The 15097-nt window shown below is 44.6% G+C and overlaps 1 protein-coding gene across 2 annotated transcripts in view; it reads right to left on the bottom strand.

Annotated features, from left to right (window-relative positions):
- SLC4A1 (solute carrier family 4 member 1 (Diego blood group)) overlaps positions 1-15097 on the bottom strand; it is a 244823-nt gene that overhangs the window by 122842 nt on the left and 106884 nt on the right. For both annotated transcript variants that reach the window (XM_069634298.1, XM_069634299.1), the window contains one exon: positions 8652-8862. In XM_069634298.1, coding sequence (XP_069490399.1) covers positions 8652-8862 — 211 coding nt within the window. The remainder of the gene's footprint in view (positions 1-8651; positions 8863-15097) is intronic.

The raw sequence follows: 15097 nt of genomic DNA, 5'->3' as shown, positions 1-15097 counted from the left end.
TCAAAATGCCTTTAGTAAGATTAAAGATAGTATTGTGAAGGCACCTTCATTAGGAGGGTTTGTTTCTGGCAGACGAACTGTGCTGGCTGTGGATGCAAGCACGTTGGGGCTTGGTGCCGCTCTTTTTCAGTATGATGGTAACATTGAACATGTCATAGCTTTTGCCTCCCGACCTCTGAGGGGGGCGGAGAGCAATTATTCCGTGGTGGAGAGAGAGGCCCTAGCTGTATCATGGGCTGTTGCTCATTTTTAATTTTTTCTATGGGGCCAGTCGTTTGTTGTAAAGACAGATCATAAGCCGTTAGTTCAGTTATTGGGCAGTGCGGAATGGGCTAAAGGTTCACCTAGGATATCTCGTTGGATGATTGACTTGCTGGCATATGATTTTAGAATGGTGTATATACCTGGGGGAGAAAATGTGATTGCTGATTGTCTTTCTAGACTGCCTGCACAGAATGAGAGTCTCAAGGATGTGAGTGTAGAGGGTACTGTGGGTATTTGTGAACTGGTACACAATGCCATAAGCAAAGTGGAGTGGCAATCTGCTGATGTTAAGGATGAGGCCCTGGGGCAAGTCAAATTGTGGACCAAAACAGGTTGGCCCAGAAAAGATCTCATTGAGAAGAAATATGATGTTTTTTACTGTATGAAAGAGGAGTTGAGCATGTCAGAGGATGGGTCTCAGCTCAGAAAAGGAATGAAGATAGTACCTCCATGTGACATCAGGCCCAAATTAGTGGACATAGCTCACCAAGGCCATCTAGGTATGGGGGGTACCAAAAGGCATATCAGGCAATCCTTTTGGTGGCCAGGGATTGACGGTCAGGTAGAAAGGTGTGCGAGGAGCTGTAAAGAATGTGAGAGAAGTGACAAGAGTAAGATGATTAAGGAAGCTCCCTTAAGACCTGTTAGTGTTCCAAGAGAGCCATGGAAGAAATTAGCAGTGGATTTAATGGGGCCCATACAGGAACTAGGAGAGGATTTTAAATACCTTATTGTCCTGGTGGATTATCACTCAAAATGGGTTGAGTGGAAAGCCATTAGAGAAGCAACCACTTCACAAATGATTAATTTTTTTGAGGAAGTTTTTTACAGGGAGCGATTCCCCTCAGAACTTGTTTCAGATAATGGGGTACAATTCTGTTCGGATAGGATGGTGGAGTTTCTTAAGAGGTTTGGTATCAAGCACTACAGGACAGCACTGTAACAGCCTAGAGCGAATGGTCTTGTTGAGAGAGCAAACAGATTCCTAAAGGGAGGATTGCAGTTAGCCATGGCTTCAGGTTTAAGGTGGCAGACAGTTCTCAGGGAGATGGTCTGGAACAATTGCGTGACTCCACACACTGTTACCAGCATTTCACCTTTCATGTCCCTCAAAGGCAGACAACCAGGGACAAAGTTGTGTCCGGGCTGGTTGGATTTAGCGAGGAGTGTACATGTCAACAGGGAAAGGATCATGTATCTGATTAGAGAGGCTCAAGATTAGTACAAAGAGAGGTTTGACACAAAAAGGGGTGCCAAGGTGATGCAATGGTCAGTGGGGGACTGGGTTTATGTTAAGAATCCCAGGGCTTCTCCCAAATGTATTGCAAGCAAGTTCATTGGGCCCAAGAAAATTGCTGTGATCAGGGGAAATGTTGTCATCATGGAGGGTGGAGAATGTTGGTCGATGGCCAAACTGGTTAAGTGCAATAAGGTGGACAGTGAAGTTGGTGAGGGAGCGAGAGAAGAGCACGTTTCTTTTGAGAATGGAGAGGAAGAACATATGTTTGAAGAGCAAGTTTCTTTTGAGAATGGAGAGGAAGAACATATGTTTGAACCAAATGTGAGCACAGCTTTCAGTAACAACAGCAGCTTGAATGCGAACAGGGTCAGGAACAAACCGGTCAGGTTGAATGATTATTACCTGGGTTAAACCTGCCACAAAATAAAGGGAGGAGATGTGTTGAGGTGAATCTTCCCTGTGTTATTTATTGTGCCATATTTAGATTATAATAAGTTTCAGCAAGTTAGTAATATTGTGATGTCATGCAATTCTACTTAGAGTGTTTAGATTCACTGTGTATTCTAAGGTTGGTCAGTTGGAGCCTGCCTCTTGAAGGGGTACCTGCTGTCCTTGAATGGTCTGCTTAATAAAGGACTTAAAAATATATCTCTGCCTGGACCCGGATTTAACACTGTGCTACAGGCACGGCTACCACCAGCCTCATAATGACGCCCTATGTGTATTATTAAGATACCATTCATCCTCCCAGTTATTCATATTTGTAGGAAAACAAGGAGCTCACAGTGGTATCCCACTACATGGACTGGGAGCAGATCATTTGAGGACCATGGTTAAAACAGAGTGTATCCTTTTTTTATAGAATGTTTTTGTAATTGTGTCCTTCCCCTGGTTTTCCTCCCTCCATTCCCAGTTTCTCCCTCCCCTGTTTCTTTTCCCTTCACGCACATTGCAACACGTTGTTCTGTTTTATTACTTCTGTTTTTCTGTGTTGAGCTATGGGGGGTGGGGAGGTGGGGAGATGTTGTGATGTAGTCTTGACCCCGCTCTCCAACACTGGGAAGTTCGAGAGCGGTGTCAGGAGTCTATGCAGTTCGAGAGCGGTGTCAGGAGTCTATTGCATGCCGTTATGGAGAGTGCACCCACCTGGGGGATCGCTTGAATAAATCTAACACTTTCCGCATTAAGTTGTCAGATAATTTAGGAGGCCCCATACAACAGTCGTCTAACCAGGCCGTCCTGACTGGAGCTCGGGAGGCGGACACATCATGTAGGCCCCAACAGGAATCGTGCTGTGAGGGGTGCAGAGTATCCACATCCTCCCTTATTGGGGTCCAGAGTAGGAGATACCCGTCTGTTTCCTGACGTGTGGCAATCACACACTTTATGGTGAAGGGGGGTGTAGCAGCAATTTCTGGCCTCATCTTAAGTCGTTTACCACAGCAGAACTGTTCCTCCCATAGACTGCATTAGAGAGAATGTTTATTCTCCAATTGTATGGCGACATATTATAATTCATAATAAGATAGATTTTGCACACTCAAGCTGTATGGTGGGACATCCATCTCCTTAAAGAAAATCAATAATCAATGTTTGTAGTGGTATCTTTATTTTGTGAGATGGGGATGGATGTTGAAGCGATGGTTCAGTTGATAAAGGTGGAGAAGCACATGTTCCTGATAAAGTGAACTTAACAGACTGTGGCTGCTGTTGAAGAGAGGATGATGTCCAGGTAAACAAAATGGGTGTGGAAAGCTTTGAGGAAGTAGGGGCCAAGGTAAAGTACATAACCTCTGTTTTTCTGGAATCCAGAACGTTGGTGTTTAGAGCCATCCACTGAAGGATGGGCGAGAAGTAATCAATCCATGATTGGCTGTATAGCTGTTAAGAAGGTTTGAGTTTCATCAGTGAATAAATGGCAGGAGAAGCCAAAAGTGGAGGTGCTTTTGCTGAGGGCAGTGGAGTAGAGCTAGCAGGGGCTGTACAGACTCCTGTGAGGACTTGCACTGGTAGGAAAGTGGGCCAGGAGAGTTTTAGCCTCGAGCCACGCAAGAGGCAATCTCATGCAGTATCAGTAATGGCATGGGAGGACATGATGGGAAGGAAGCTAATGCGATCCACTGTGTCGATGACTGCAGAGAGGCCAAGGATTATAAGGACAATAGTCTATTGATGAACAGTCAGGATGAAGACAGAGGTAATGCGAGGGTGATTACCTCGGACATTGGCGGGGGAGTCTGACCTGCAGAGGGTGAAATAGGACGATGAAGTAAAAGTGATAGATTAGTTTGAGGATTTTGGAGAGTAAAGGCAAGAGTGAAACTCAGGGGCAGTTGTTTAGAATGGAGGAGTAAACCTGAGGCTAAGGAGTTATGAAACACTGCACTAAGATCTTCAAGAACTAAGTGAAGTCATGACAGAGACGTGGGGAAGAGTGGTTTTATGAACTGTCAAACAATTAGATCCTCAGTTGCACAGCACATGATCACTGTGTGGAGGAGAGAGGCAAGTTCAGTGGCAGAGGCGAGTGCAATGGGGACAGAGAGGCAGTAAGCACAGAGGAGAGACTAGGGGTGAAGTATGAAGGCAGTGGGAGAATAAAGAGGAGCAAGATGGATGTACAAATGGGTGGGAACTCAGAAGGAAAGTAGCTGGTGAAGTGGTCTGCTGTGACTGCTCAATGCATAATTGCATAATAGCAGGCAGGTGGGGGAGGAAACAAGGGCGCTGAAGTATTTTTATGAGAGAGAGAGAGAGAGAGAGAGCGAGAGAGAGAGAACTATAAGGGAAAAAGAACTGTAACTGTGAAGCGTCTCACCTAAAGAGACTGACCTCGGTAAAAGAAGTGTTTTAATATGTGTTAAAAGGGAGACACAGGGGAAGAGCTGCGTGTGAGAGTTATGGGGGCTGCCCAACCCACCTGTCTCTTCGCTGGTGCCAGCATAGCTAGGTTGTGGGGAACAGCAGCCTCATACAAGCTATTTCTACTGACCATTACTGGGTAGATAGGTTGTGGGTGGCAGCAGCCTCATGGGGTGGGATGTCCATTATTTGACCGATACACAACATTTTGAATTCGAAATTGCAGAATGCAGAAATACCAAATTTGAAATGTGCCCCTCGGGCAAATCATAGGGCCTCATTACACGGAAGGCGGTAATGGTTAACGGCCACCGTTAATGGTAACGGTGACCGTTAACCATTACCGCCTTACTACGAGGTCCCTTAGCGGGTTGGTGCTTTAACGCCTGCTTTTTGCAGGCGTTAAAAACCAACCCGCTAAGGGACCTCGGAGCTAATTACGGCACTGCAAAATTGCGGTGCCGTAATTAGCGCCTTCCCCATTCCCATAGAGCCCTATGGGGCAGAAATGGGAATGGGGAAGGGCAATGGCGGAAGGGGGATTTACCGCCCCACCAACCTTGGAATGGGGCGGTAAATCCCCTTTCCGCCAAGGCGGTGCCGGTAATTTACCGGCATGGTCCAGGGTGCTAATAGCACCCTGGATCACCGCCTTCCGTGTAAATAGGCCCTATCTCCCTAGCCCCCACTTGCTTACTTGATAGCGGCACACCTAGTTGTTTGCCGGCGACTCCTCCATCCCTCAGCGACGCCAGATCCCTTCACTTACGTGGATGGGAACTGCCGCCTCAGAGTCCTCTTTTTATTTTATTTTTGTATCTAACTTTATTTTCTTCGGGTGTGGGGGACCCGATGCCATTATTGCGAACAACGGTGCGGGGGACACCGCCGCGGCCCCTGCTCCCCTTGTTAACTACAATGGCACCAAATGAGATATTTCCTAAAAATCTTCCGCTATTCTTCATTTTTGTTCAACCGGAATCCAGATAAATATCCCATTTGTGTTTTTTTATTCGATCAATGATACGGATACCTTGATGGTGACGTGGCGTTCAGTGGATTTTTTCATGTGTTACCCTAGGGAACCAACTGTAAATTGCATGGCTTTTTGCTTAGTTTTTCTTAAAAATTGTTCTGCAAAATGCATAACTTCAGCACATTATTTAAAAAAATAATTTCAGCGGGAATACCACCTGCCAACTTGGTCCCCCATAATTATTTTGGGCTCCCTTGACATGAGCGGTCACTCATGCTAATTTGAGGAAATATTTAGGCCCCTCCAATGAAAATATTCATATGACTGGCCCTAAATCATGAAATGTAGTGGATATTTTTCTTGTTTTCCAGGAGAAACAATTGTAAATGGCATGGCTTTTTACTCTGTTTTTCTCAAAAAGTGTGCTGTAAAATGCATAACTTCAACACATTCTTTTGTTTAAAAAAATTGTCTTGGGGATGAAATCCCCCGAATTCCCCTTAATTAATTTGGGTTCTCTCCCTACACTCAGCCGCCCGTGTAAATTTGAGAAAATATTTAGGCCCCTTCACTGAAAAGGATCCCTACCCGCCAGGGCTCACCCATGAATCACTTAGAATCCTGGTGCTGTATAGCGGTAAACAAAACCTCTATCATTGCCCAGTTTAATGGTACTCGGGGTACTGACCACAGAAGCATACATGGTTGGTTCAGCTCTGCCCTGGGACTGGAACTTAAAAAGTGCAGGCTTGCTTTCTGTTAGAGGCAAGTGCCTAACCAGTAAGCTATCTGTCAGAGGGTAATCATGTATTTATGTTGTTGTATGTGGTGGTGTTTAATTTGCTGATTTGAATTGTGTTGCAGTGCTGACTCTAGTGCTACCTTACACTTAACTGCACAACACTTGTGATCACAGCTCAACGGTCCTGCTATGCGCAGTTCCCTTATAGGAATCAGGGGATTGGCTGGTTCCGGGGTGCAGTGTGAATTTGGTGTGTGTGACATTGTGCTGTCAGCTTGCAATGTGAGTCAGTCTCAGAGCACGTTACATGGGCATTGCAGTTAATTGATTACAAGTTTGACACATATTGTGATGAAATGACTAACGCTCTTTAGGGTGACAGGGTCAATTAGTATATAAAATGCCTATTCAGCCCCACACTACTACTAAACTAGCAGTGATCCAATCATAAAGGAGAAACAGGCACAGCCCAAAAGGTATCCATCCTTCATCTATTTTTTTGTAGCTCAAGCCGAGGACAGGCTGTACTCTTCAGGAACAGTGTGAGCTGATACAGTTGCAAGACAAACAATATTACGGTGGTACCAAAATAAAAGAATGTCCAGCCAAGTTTCAATACAAATTTTGATTTTTTGATAAAACTGAACAATGCGCACAACTAATTAAAAACAATAAAGGTTTACCCCTGTAAACGAAGCACGGAGTCTGTATACTTTGAGAATAAAGGGGTACTGTGGGTGAAAAGGGGACAAGAAAAATGGCTTGAGCAGCAAATGTCAGCGTTCAAGGATAGGTCTTAGAAAAGGCAAAGATGGCCCTGCAGCAAGGTCCTTTAAGGTGGACCAGGGGACAGGGCCTCTTCAAATACCTTTGATTTCTTGTATTTGTTACTCAACAGCTTAGACCCAGGCTTCTATGTGTTTTCTGAGGTGGTGATTCAGAGTCGGGCTAGTGAGTTGGTTGACTGGGTCCAGCATGCATGCGGTGCAGCACAAGCATTAACAGCACATGGCACGAAGACGCTTGGGACTGGCAGGCGATGTCTGGGTCGGTGCAGCTCATAAGAGAACTGATGCAGAGACCAGTTCCTAGGGTTCTTCCTTGACTTCTGGGTTGCTGGAGGCCCAGTCCAGGGGCAAGGGGAGTCGTGTCTACTACCTTTCCCAATCAGGAAGGCTTTTAGAGGGAACTTGTATGGGCTCTGTCACCTCCCATTGCAGGGTCCTGGGTACCAGTTCTTCTGTTGCAGTAGGCCTTGTTCACACTGCAGGGTGACCCCAAATGTTCCCTTGGGCTTGGTAGGGAGAAGAGCTTTCCTCTTCCTTTGCGCCTTATCTTTCCACGCTCAAGGCAAAGGACTCTGGAATAGACTGTATCCCCAACAGAGTTATTGGTGAATACTTCTTGTCTTTAAGTCCAAAGATGAATCTACTAAGAAGATGGTTTCTTCTCCTGTTAAAGGGAAAATGTTACCTGGAATTGAACCAAAGCAAACATGCTGTATGGGGCGCAACCCTGGCTGCAGTAACAAGTGTCCTTTGTCTCCAGACATCATACCCAGAGTGCTTTCTCTGCTGGAAGTGTGGAGGGACAGGACATTGTAAAGATCGCTAGCAGAAACCAAAATAGTGGAGCCCCTCTCTGAGCCTACCACTCTCCCCTGGCTACTCTAACTCCACCCTCTTCCCATGTCTGCTGACTTACAGAACTCCAGTGGCCAGCACCCTGGTGTGAGTGTGGCTTTATGTGAGGACTGCCTTTGACGCACTGGTTCCCAGGCGACCTCCCCGGGGTTAGGGTTTTTGTGCTCTCTGAGGAATGTGTTGTTCTTCCGCTGGCAGGATCAAAAGGCACCTTCCTGGCCATCATTCCATATGGCTCTTTTGGAGACACCCAGGCCAGATGGCTATCATGGCTAACACACATCAGGCCTGTCATAGCTGAGCACTGCTCACCAAGCTGACACTGATATGATATCAGAGGCCACAGCTGTGTAATTGTGTGACCGTAATAACCACCATACTATAGCCAGGCCTCGCCTATTTTGTTACAGTTTAACATGCCACCAAGCTTACTAGGATACACAATTATTAGGTTTGGAATCAGAGGTGCGAATGATAAAAAATCCACTATGCCTGTTGGAGCTTTGTGTTTCAGCGGTTGTGTGGAATGCGCATGTGAGCTTTGAACCTGTCCTGTTTCCACCCCGAGCTAGTGCAGGGTGTATCAGGAATAAGACTCTCTCAGCAAAGGTACATGAGTGCACTGTAATTTTGGTAATGAGCACAATGAAAGAATTTGAATTAACCATATTATTGTATGAATACAAACAAAAAAAAGCCCAGGCAATCACACCCTGACCATATTGCATCTGCCACATATGGTATTCTGTATCCTTGTTTATTTCACTTTGAGTCGGATATTATGCAATCGCAATTTATATGCTAAACAAAGTAATGTCTAGCCTGCTTGAGTAGCTGGATGAGCAAAGTTCTTCATAGTTCCTGTGCCCTAGCCACTCACACATCCCCCAAATGACCACCTGTTTCCCTGTAATTCCAGATTACCTGTGTCTTGACCCCAGGGCACGATCTTTATCTCTTCTGTGGCCTGGTACCTCTTCCGGAGAAGCTCTTGTTGCACTGGCACCAAGGCCTTCAGAAGTTGCTCGTTCTGGATCTCCGAGGGGGGCAGGACGATGCAGCAGTCCAGGAAGTCTTCCACCGCCTTGACCAGGTCCAGGCGCCTCTCTGCCAGGTAGGCCTCCATGCGGAACACCTAAGAAGACCAAGCAAAAAGAAAGTAGATAGGGAGATGTGTGTCTAGACCGGGCATTCACTCTCTGAGAATGCTGAACTCAAGGTTCGGAGTGGAGAGGTCTGCCCGTCGAACAAACCTCTTCCAAGGTGTCTAAAAAGAGAGTCATGGCTCCAATATCACACACACTAATAACAGGGCAAAAGGTGACTGGCTGTTGGAAGCACTCATTTCAATTCAGATAAATGCATTCTGCAGTGCTGCCAATTTTTTTTCATGCCTAAGTATCCCATCAGCCCTAATTTTAATGTATGGATTCTGGTTCTTATGGTTTCCCTGTTCCCCATTATAAGTGGAGGACTACAAGACCCAGAATACAGAAATCTGGTACTGGTTGAGTTGGTCGCACCTGGCATAGATCAACTTCAAATCTCGGGTTTCAGCACAAACAGTTTCTTTAACATACTCTGTGGCCAAATATTCTGAAATTGTGACTGGCCTCCAAAATATTCTTCAAATTCTGGTGTTTGCAAAACTAACCATCACTGGTCTTGCTTACTGTCTTGACATGCTCTTTTTAGGTTGGAATGTTTTTCTGATACATATACAGGAGAAGAGCACTTTTGGATTGGGAATTACAATTCCAATGAGTATGTGCCTAGGCTGTTTCGAATTCGCTCACGTGAATAGGAGCCTTGCCCGTTCTCCTGCCTATTATTAACTGATGACAGCATAGCAGAAAGAAGATCTGCAGAGCAGGATGTAATAGTTTGTGAAGACTTTGGTGCACCAGGAGTCCGCTAAAAAGTGGAGAATCCATCTACTTCAATCTGGATTTTCAGGTATTTAATGTCAATTCTGGACAGGAATTTCAAGAATAAAAGAATCAACTTTGGAAAATGAGCTCTTAAATTAACTACAGCATACAGTTGATTTAAACCTTATTTAGATGCCTTTTTTGGATTGTCAATGGAAGAAAGATTTCAGTTTTCAGTGCTGTGGCGGATATGAACGAGTGCTCTGACTCTTGGTGGTCATTTCAGTATTGGTTTTTCTTAAAGAATAAACAAAATGCCTAACTGTCCCTATTTCTACGTATTGATCCCTACCTACCAAACTAGCTACGGTGCTCGTCAGTTGTCAGTGAATGTCTAAAAGAAGAGCGTCCACTGTCCAAAGCTAAACCTAACGGACCCTCCCACTATTCTAACAACTGAGGCTAGGAGAATGACTCCCTTCTCCTCGGGCTTGCTTCATGTAAGTTTCTTCTTCCTTCGTCTCTTTAGTAAGATATTTTTAAGTAGTCTCTTGCAACTCCTTCTATAAGTTCATAAAGTTCTTTCAGGGCTGTATCACATTCCTTTCCTTTCCTGGAAATTGGCCTCTTGGGTCTTGAATAACTACTTGGTTTGTATGGGGGAGGGGGGCTTTCCCCTTTTTCTCAGATATTGATACCCAGTCTCTGAGTTTCTCTCTCCTTATATCTCCTTCTTTCTTGCTGAGGCTTGCCGAGGTTAGAATATTCTATCAGTTTAGCTTCTCCAGCCTTTGATACATATTCGTGGTTGCCTTTTTCCCATTCGTGTTTCTCTCAGTTCTAGTGTTTTCTTGTGCCTCTATTGTATACCTCAGGTGTTTTTATTATTAATGCGGTATCTTTTCCAATAGTTATAGTATTCAAGTTTCTTTTCTCCTTATAATTCCAATTCCTTACTCTTCCTGTTATATTACTGGGACGAGTGTGAATGGTCCTGTAACGATTATTCAAATCTTTGTTGACATCATCATTCTGTTTTCTTATCCTTCTGTCTATATAACTGCGAGGAGTATAAATTGTCCTGTAACGATTATTCAACTTTCTCTTGTCATCATCAGTCTGTTTTATTATCCTCTCGTTAATATTACTGGGTTGAGTATGAATGGCCCGTAACGATTGCTCTCAGGCCCCCACGGGTCTCCTGTTTCCTGCGTTACCTCTATTTGCCTGGCACACCATCACAGGGGCCTTTATCCGTTCAGGATAGGCTGGTTTCTTCGTTCTCTCGCGGTCTCGCTTCACTTCAGCGTCTCGATATCCGCCTTCTCGATACGATTCATCAGATCCTTTGATAACTGCCTGACAGGCAGTGAACTCCACCTAGTGGTTTTGGTGCCGTTTGAAGGACTCTCGGTCCATCAGGGTCGCTGTGGTCTCACCACCACATTTGCCTTTTCTTATTTTGATTCTCGCTGGATGCTCTTCTTCCTTGGTTCCTCTTATTGTCAAACTAGAAATTATATTGTGCCTCCCATTGCTATGAATATGTGTATATAGGCCTACGCCAAGCTGCTAACAAGCTGCTTATAAACCACATGTGAATAAACTCGCATTGCAAGGTCCTGACCTTAGAAACCATGTAAACTGTAATTTTGGGTCAAGCCGCCATTTTAGGTTTTCTTGCTCTATAAAGTCACCATGTGAGCTAAAATGGTAGCCTATGTTATTCAGAACAGAACTCGATTGTCATGACCTCTGTACAGCTAATGTATAACTTGCCTGCAGGCCACTTGTTAGGGTCATGAGCTGAGACCTTGTCCTTCTGCTGACCTGTGTGCAATGGATTACCTGTATCACCGAAACTGATCTATAATTGAATGAGAACACCTGCTTAACTATATTGTATAAATTAAGTCCTGCATTGTAATGTTAGGCCTAGAGCATACATTATTACCATTTCTTCTTGTTAATGTATAAACTTAAGATGAACTAGATTTGACCTAGATTTGACCTGGCAAGGGACCCTAGAGCAGTAACTTATTTATGGAATGGTTAACCTGCAGAAAGGCTGGACAACAGGCTGGAGAAATGTATAAAAGCCTGACTGTTTCAATGATTATTTGCACTCACTGAGCACACCGAACCACGCCGGAGTTCGCTGTGTTGTACTGAGGGTCGATAGCTATCTGAATTTTGTTCTGTTCTTTTGTAACTGGATTCAGTATAAAATAAAGTACTTTGTATGTTCCTTTGTAACCTGTGTTTGGTGTGTTTCCTTTTTGGTTACCCTGCCTCATATTATTTCCTTGTTTTCACAGTTGGCGCCCGGAATAGGGACCCTCAAGATTGATGCCGGATTATTGAAGGTTGACGCACGCTATCGGACCGGGATCGGACGGTGTGACATAACGGGCCCGACTGAACGAGACGCGACACCTCAACAGCGCTGCACGATCCGTTCCCTGGACGATAGCCGTGTGGTCTGAGACGGCATCTTGACGAGGGTCAATTTTTTGAGGCGGGCAGATTTGCCGAAATCACCATACACAAGGTAAAATTCGTTAGGTAAGTCCTTTGTAAACCGATCGGTCCTCCTTAGGTTTTGGTCAGGTGAGTCGTTACCCGACTCTTAATTCAACCCTGACAATTTGAATTTGGCGCATTGTATCTGCAGACACAATTATTGACCAGGTAACATCGAGTATTTGAGAAATGCCTGGGAAATTGTCTAGCTGCTTTAGGGCATTATTCTGCAGCGATAGACAATCTTTGGAATTTAGCCGTCCGGCACCACAGGAGGGGTCACCGGCATGTACTATGTACTGTAAGCATGACATTGGAAGTGTAGTATTTAATAAAATTTGGCACAGACAAACCAGACATGCCTCCGAACTTCAGTGGCCAGTCAATGGTAGTTTTGAGATCCCTCGTATTGAATATTTAGAGTCAGTCTTGTTAAAAAAGAAGGCCAGACCTGCAGCATTTGATGTTTTGCAAAATTGGAAAAGAGAAGCGTTGCAGCAGCTTAAAAGTAGGGAAAAACATGCGTGCCGTCATAAAACAAACGCTGAAAAGGCGTTGTTATATGATCAGGACAAACAGTCTGAGTCGGTTAGGAATATGGACAGGGCTTTCTCACTCGGTATTCCAAAAATCTATCCTTCTAAAGATCTTCATGTTTCTGATGAGTTTATCGACAAATTGTTAAATGAACGAAGGCCTGGTGCCTCTGCACCACCTCCGTATCTTCCTCTTCCTCCTGCTGTACCTCTTCCTGCTGTTATTCCTGCTCTTCCTGCTCAACTTGTTGTTCCTATTCCTCCGGTTGTTGTTCCTCCACCTGCTCCTCTGCCTCTTCCCATTGCACCAGTAATAGTACCTCCATTGAATTTGCCTGCACCCTCACTCCCAAGTAGTTCCGTACCGCTTGTAGTTGATCAGGGTGCGGGGTCGAGGATTGTTACTCGTAATACTGTTCCTACAGAAAAGAAACAGGATTTGTTTGCATGGGCTAAGCATTGTATGGAGAGAGATGATCGAGCTAATGTTCTTGCCACACTTTCTAATATGGATAATTTTCCTGAGAAAAATGTTTTCATTGAAGGTTTAGGGATTCATTTATGTGTAATGTGGGGTAAATTAAATAATGCAGACCTCCCACAAGGGTTGAGGGACCTGAATACTTTAGCGTTTTCAAGAGACACTGTGGAGAAGGTACATGAGCATGTTGAGAGGATATTTGAGTATAGAAAGGAGTTGGAAAGGTTACGGAATGAGGATGACGAAGAAGAAAGTATGTATGTACAGAAACGATTTCTTCCGTGTCGTAAATCGACATCTGAGGAGGCGCGAATTTGTACAAAAGATGCGATTAGATGGATTTCAGACATATCGATAACTCCAGTTGAGGTATATGACACATACAGTCAATATACGCTAGAAATGCAGAGGAAAGTGATACAGGTAATGGTAGAGTACCTGCAGGATGAATGTTTAAAGAGAAAGGTTAGTTGTCCCACAGAGTTATTGAGCATTTATAAGAGAGCTTTTTCACTTGACACTTCTTCAACTGCTTTAGCGCTCGACTTAGCTCTGTTGCTTAGTAAGCGTTCGGAGTTGCCTACATCTCAGTTGCCTATGAGAGAGGTTCCTCCGACATTTGTCCCAAAGGTTGAGATTCCTGCTAATGCTGCAGCAGGTACACCTGCTGTGGACATTCCTGCACATTATGTATCGCAGTTTGTTCACGTCCCGTTTTCACGACAGGAAGTGAATACTATTAGACAAACTATTCCTGACATTAGGAAAAATCTGACAGGGTTCTATAAAGAGATAGAGTCCGTTTTGCAGTCCTCAGTGTTTACCCTAGGCGACATTGATTTGTTATTCCCTGTACTCCTGCCCGTAGATTTGTGGAAACAGGTTAGAACTATAGACGATGTACCAGGGTTAGGAGATACGTGGGTTAACATAATTAGGCTTGACGGAGAAAGGCCAGCTAGTGAGAGACCACCTCAGGTGATACTGACTTTGCCTGACAGAATCATTGCAAAACTGAAAACAATAATTCCCAAAAAAAAGAGAATTATTTGGGACAAGCTTACGGCCTGTATCCAAGGAAAATCTGAGGGTGCTACCGAGTTCTTTAATCGGTTTGAACAGGTATTCTCGGATTTCAGTGGACAAGACTTAGGCACAGAGTCTGGGAAAAGATTATTTGTGGACAAATTTGTACGTGGATAGCTACCTGACATCCAGTCACAAATTATGTCTTCTGAGAGTGCTTGGCAGGCAAAATCCCAATCAGAAGTACTGCACATGGCTCAGTACTACGAGAACCGTGTCAATAATGAAAAAGATAGAGTCGAGAAGAGAAAAGGTGATTTGAAGACTAAAGTATTGTTACAGCAAATTGTTAGAGGCCCCAGAGGGGGTAGTTCGCAGATTAGAGGTCAGTATGTTCCACAAGGGAATGTGCCCTTGGGTCCTGTGAATATTAACCAGTGTGCCTATTGTCGCCAGGAGGGTCCTTGGCGTGCACAATGCCCCGTCCTTCGACAGAGGTCGAATAACACATTTGGAAATATGGGTAGACGATCCAGAGGTCGCCTGGGTGTAGGGGGCCCTGGTAGAGGCAAGTTTTCGCAGGATCCCCAACAACCTTTTTCACAGGATAATCAGACTTCGAGTGTGGATACTAGAAACATATTTGATCATCCTTCTGCTGCATATCTATCTGAAGAGCTTCCTTTTGATGATATTTTGTTTCGTTAGGATTGCCCGAAGCAGGGTTTGGAACCTACACCTATTCCCGTTAATCAGAAAGGTCCCTACGTTGAAATGGTAGTGGGAAATAGGAAACATCAATTTTTGATAGACACTGGAGCACAGAAGTGCTCCATTGATCATTCTCGGGTTCCAAACATTCCACTGTCAGGGCAAACCAATGTTTCTATAGGGTTTTCTGGCACACCAGTTGTTTGTCCGGTTTCTTCACCG

Source organism: Ambystoma mexicanum, chromosome 13 (assembly GCF_040938575.1).
Source record: "Ambystoma mexicanum isolate Mex_15411 chromosome 13, UKY_AmexF1_1, whole genome shotgun sequence".
Taxonomy (NCBI): Eukaryota; Metazoa; Chordata; class Amphibia; order Caudata; family Ambystomatidae; genus Ambystoma; species Ambystoma mexicanum.
This window is presented reverse-complemented; position numbering and strand designations above follow the sequence as displayed.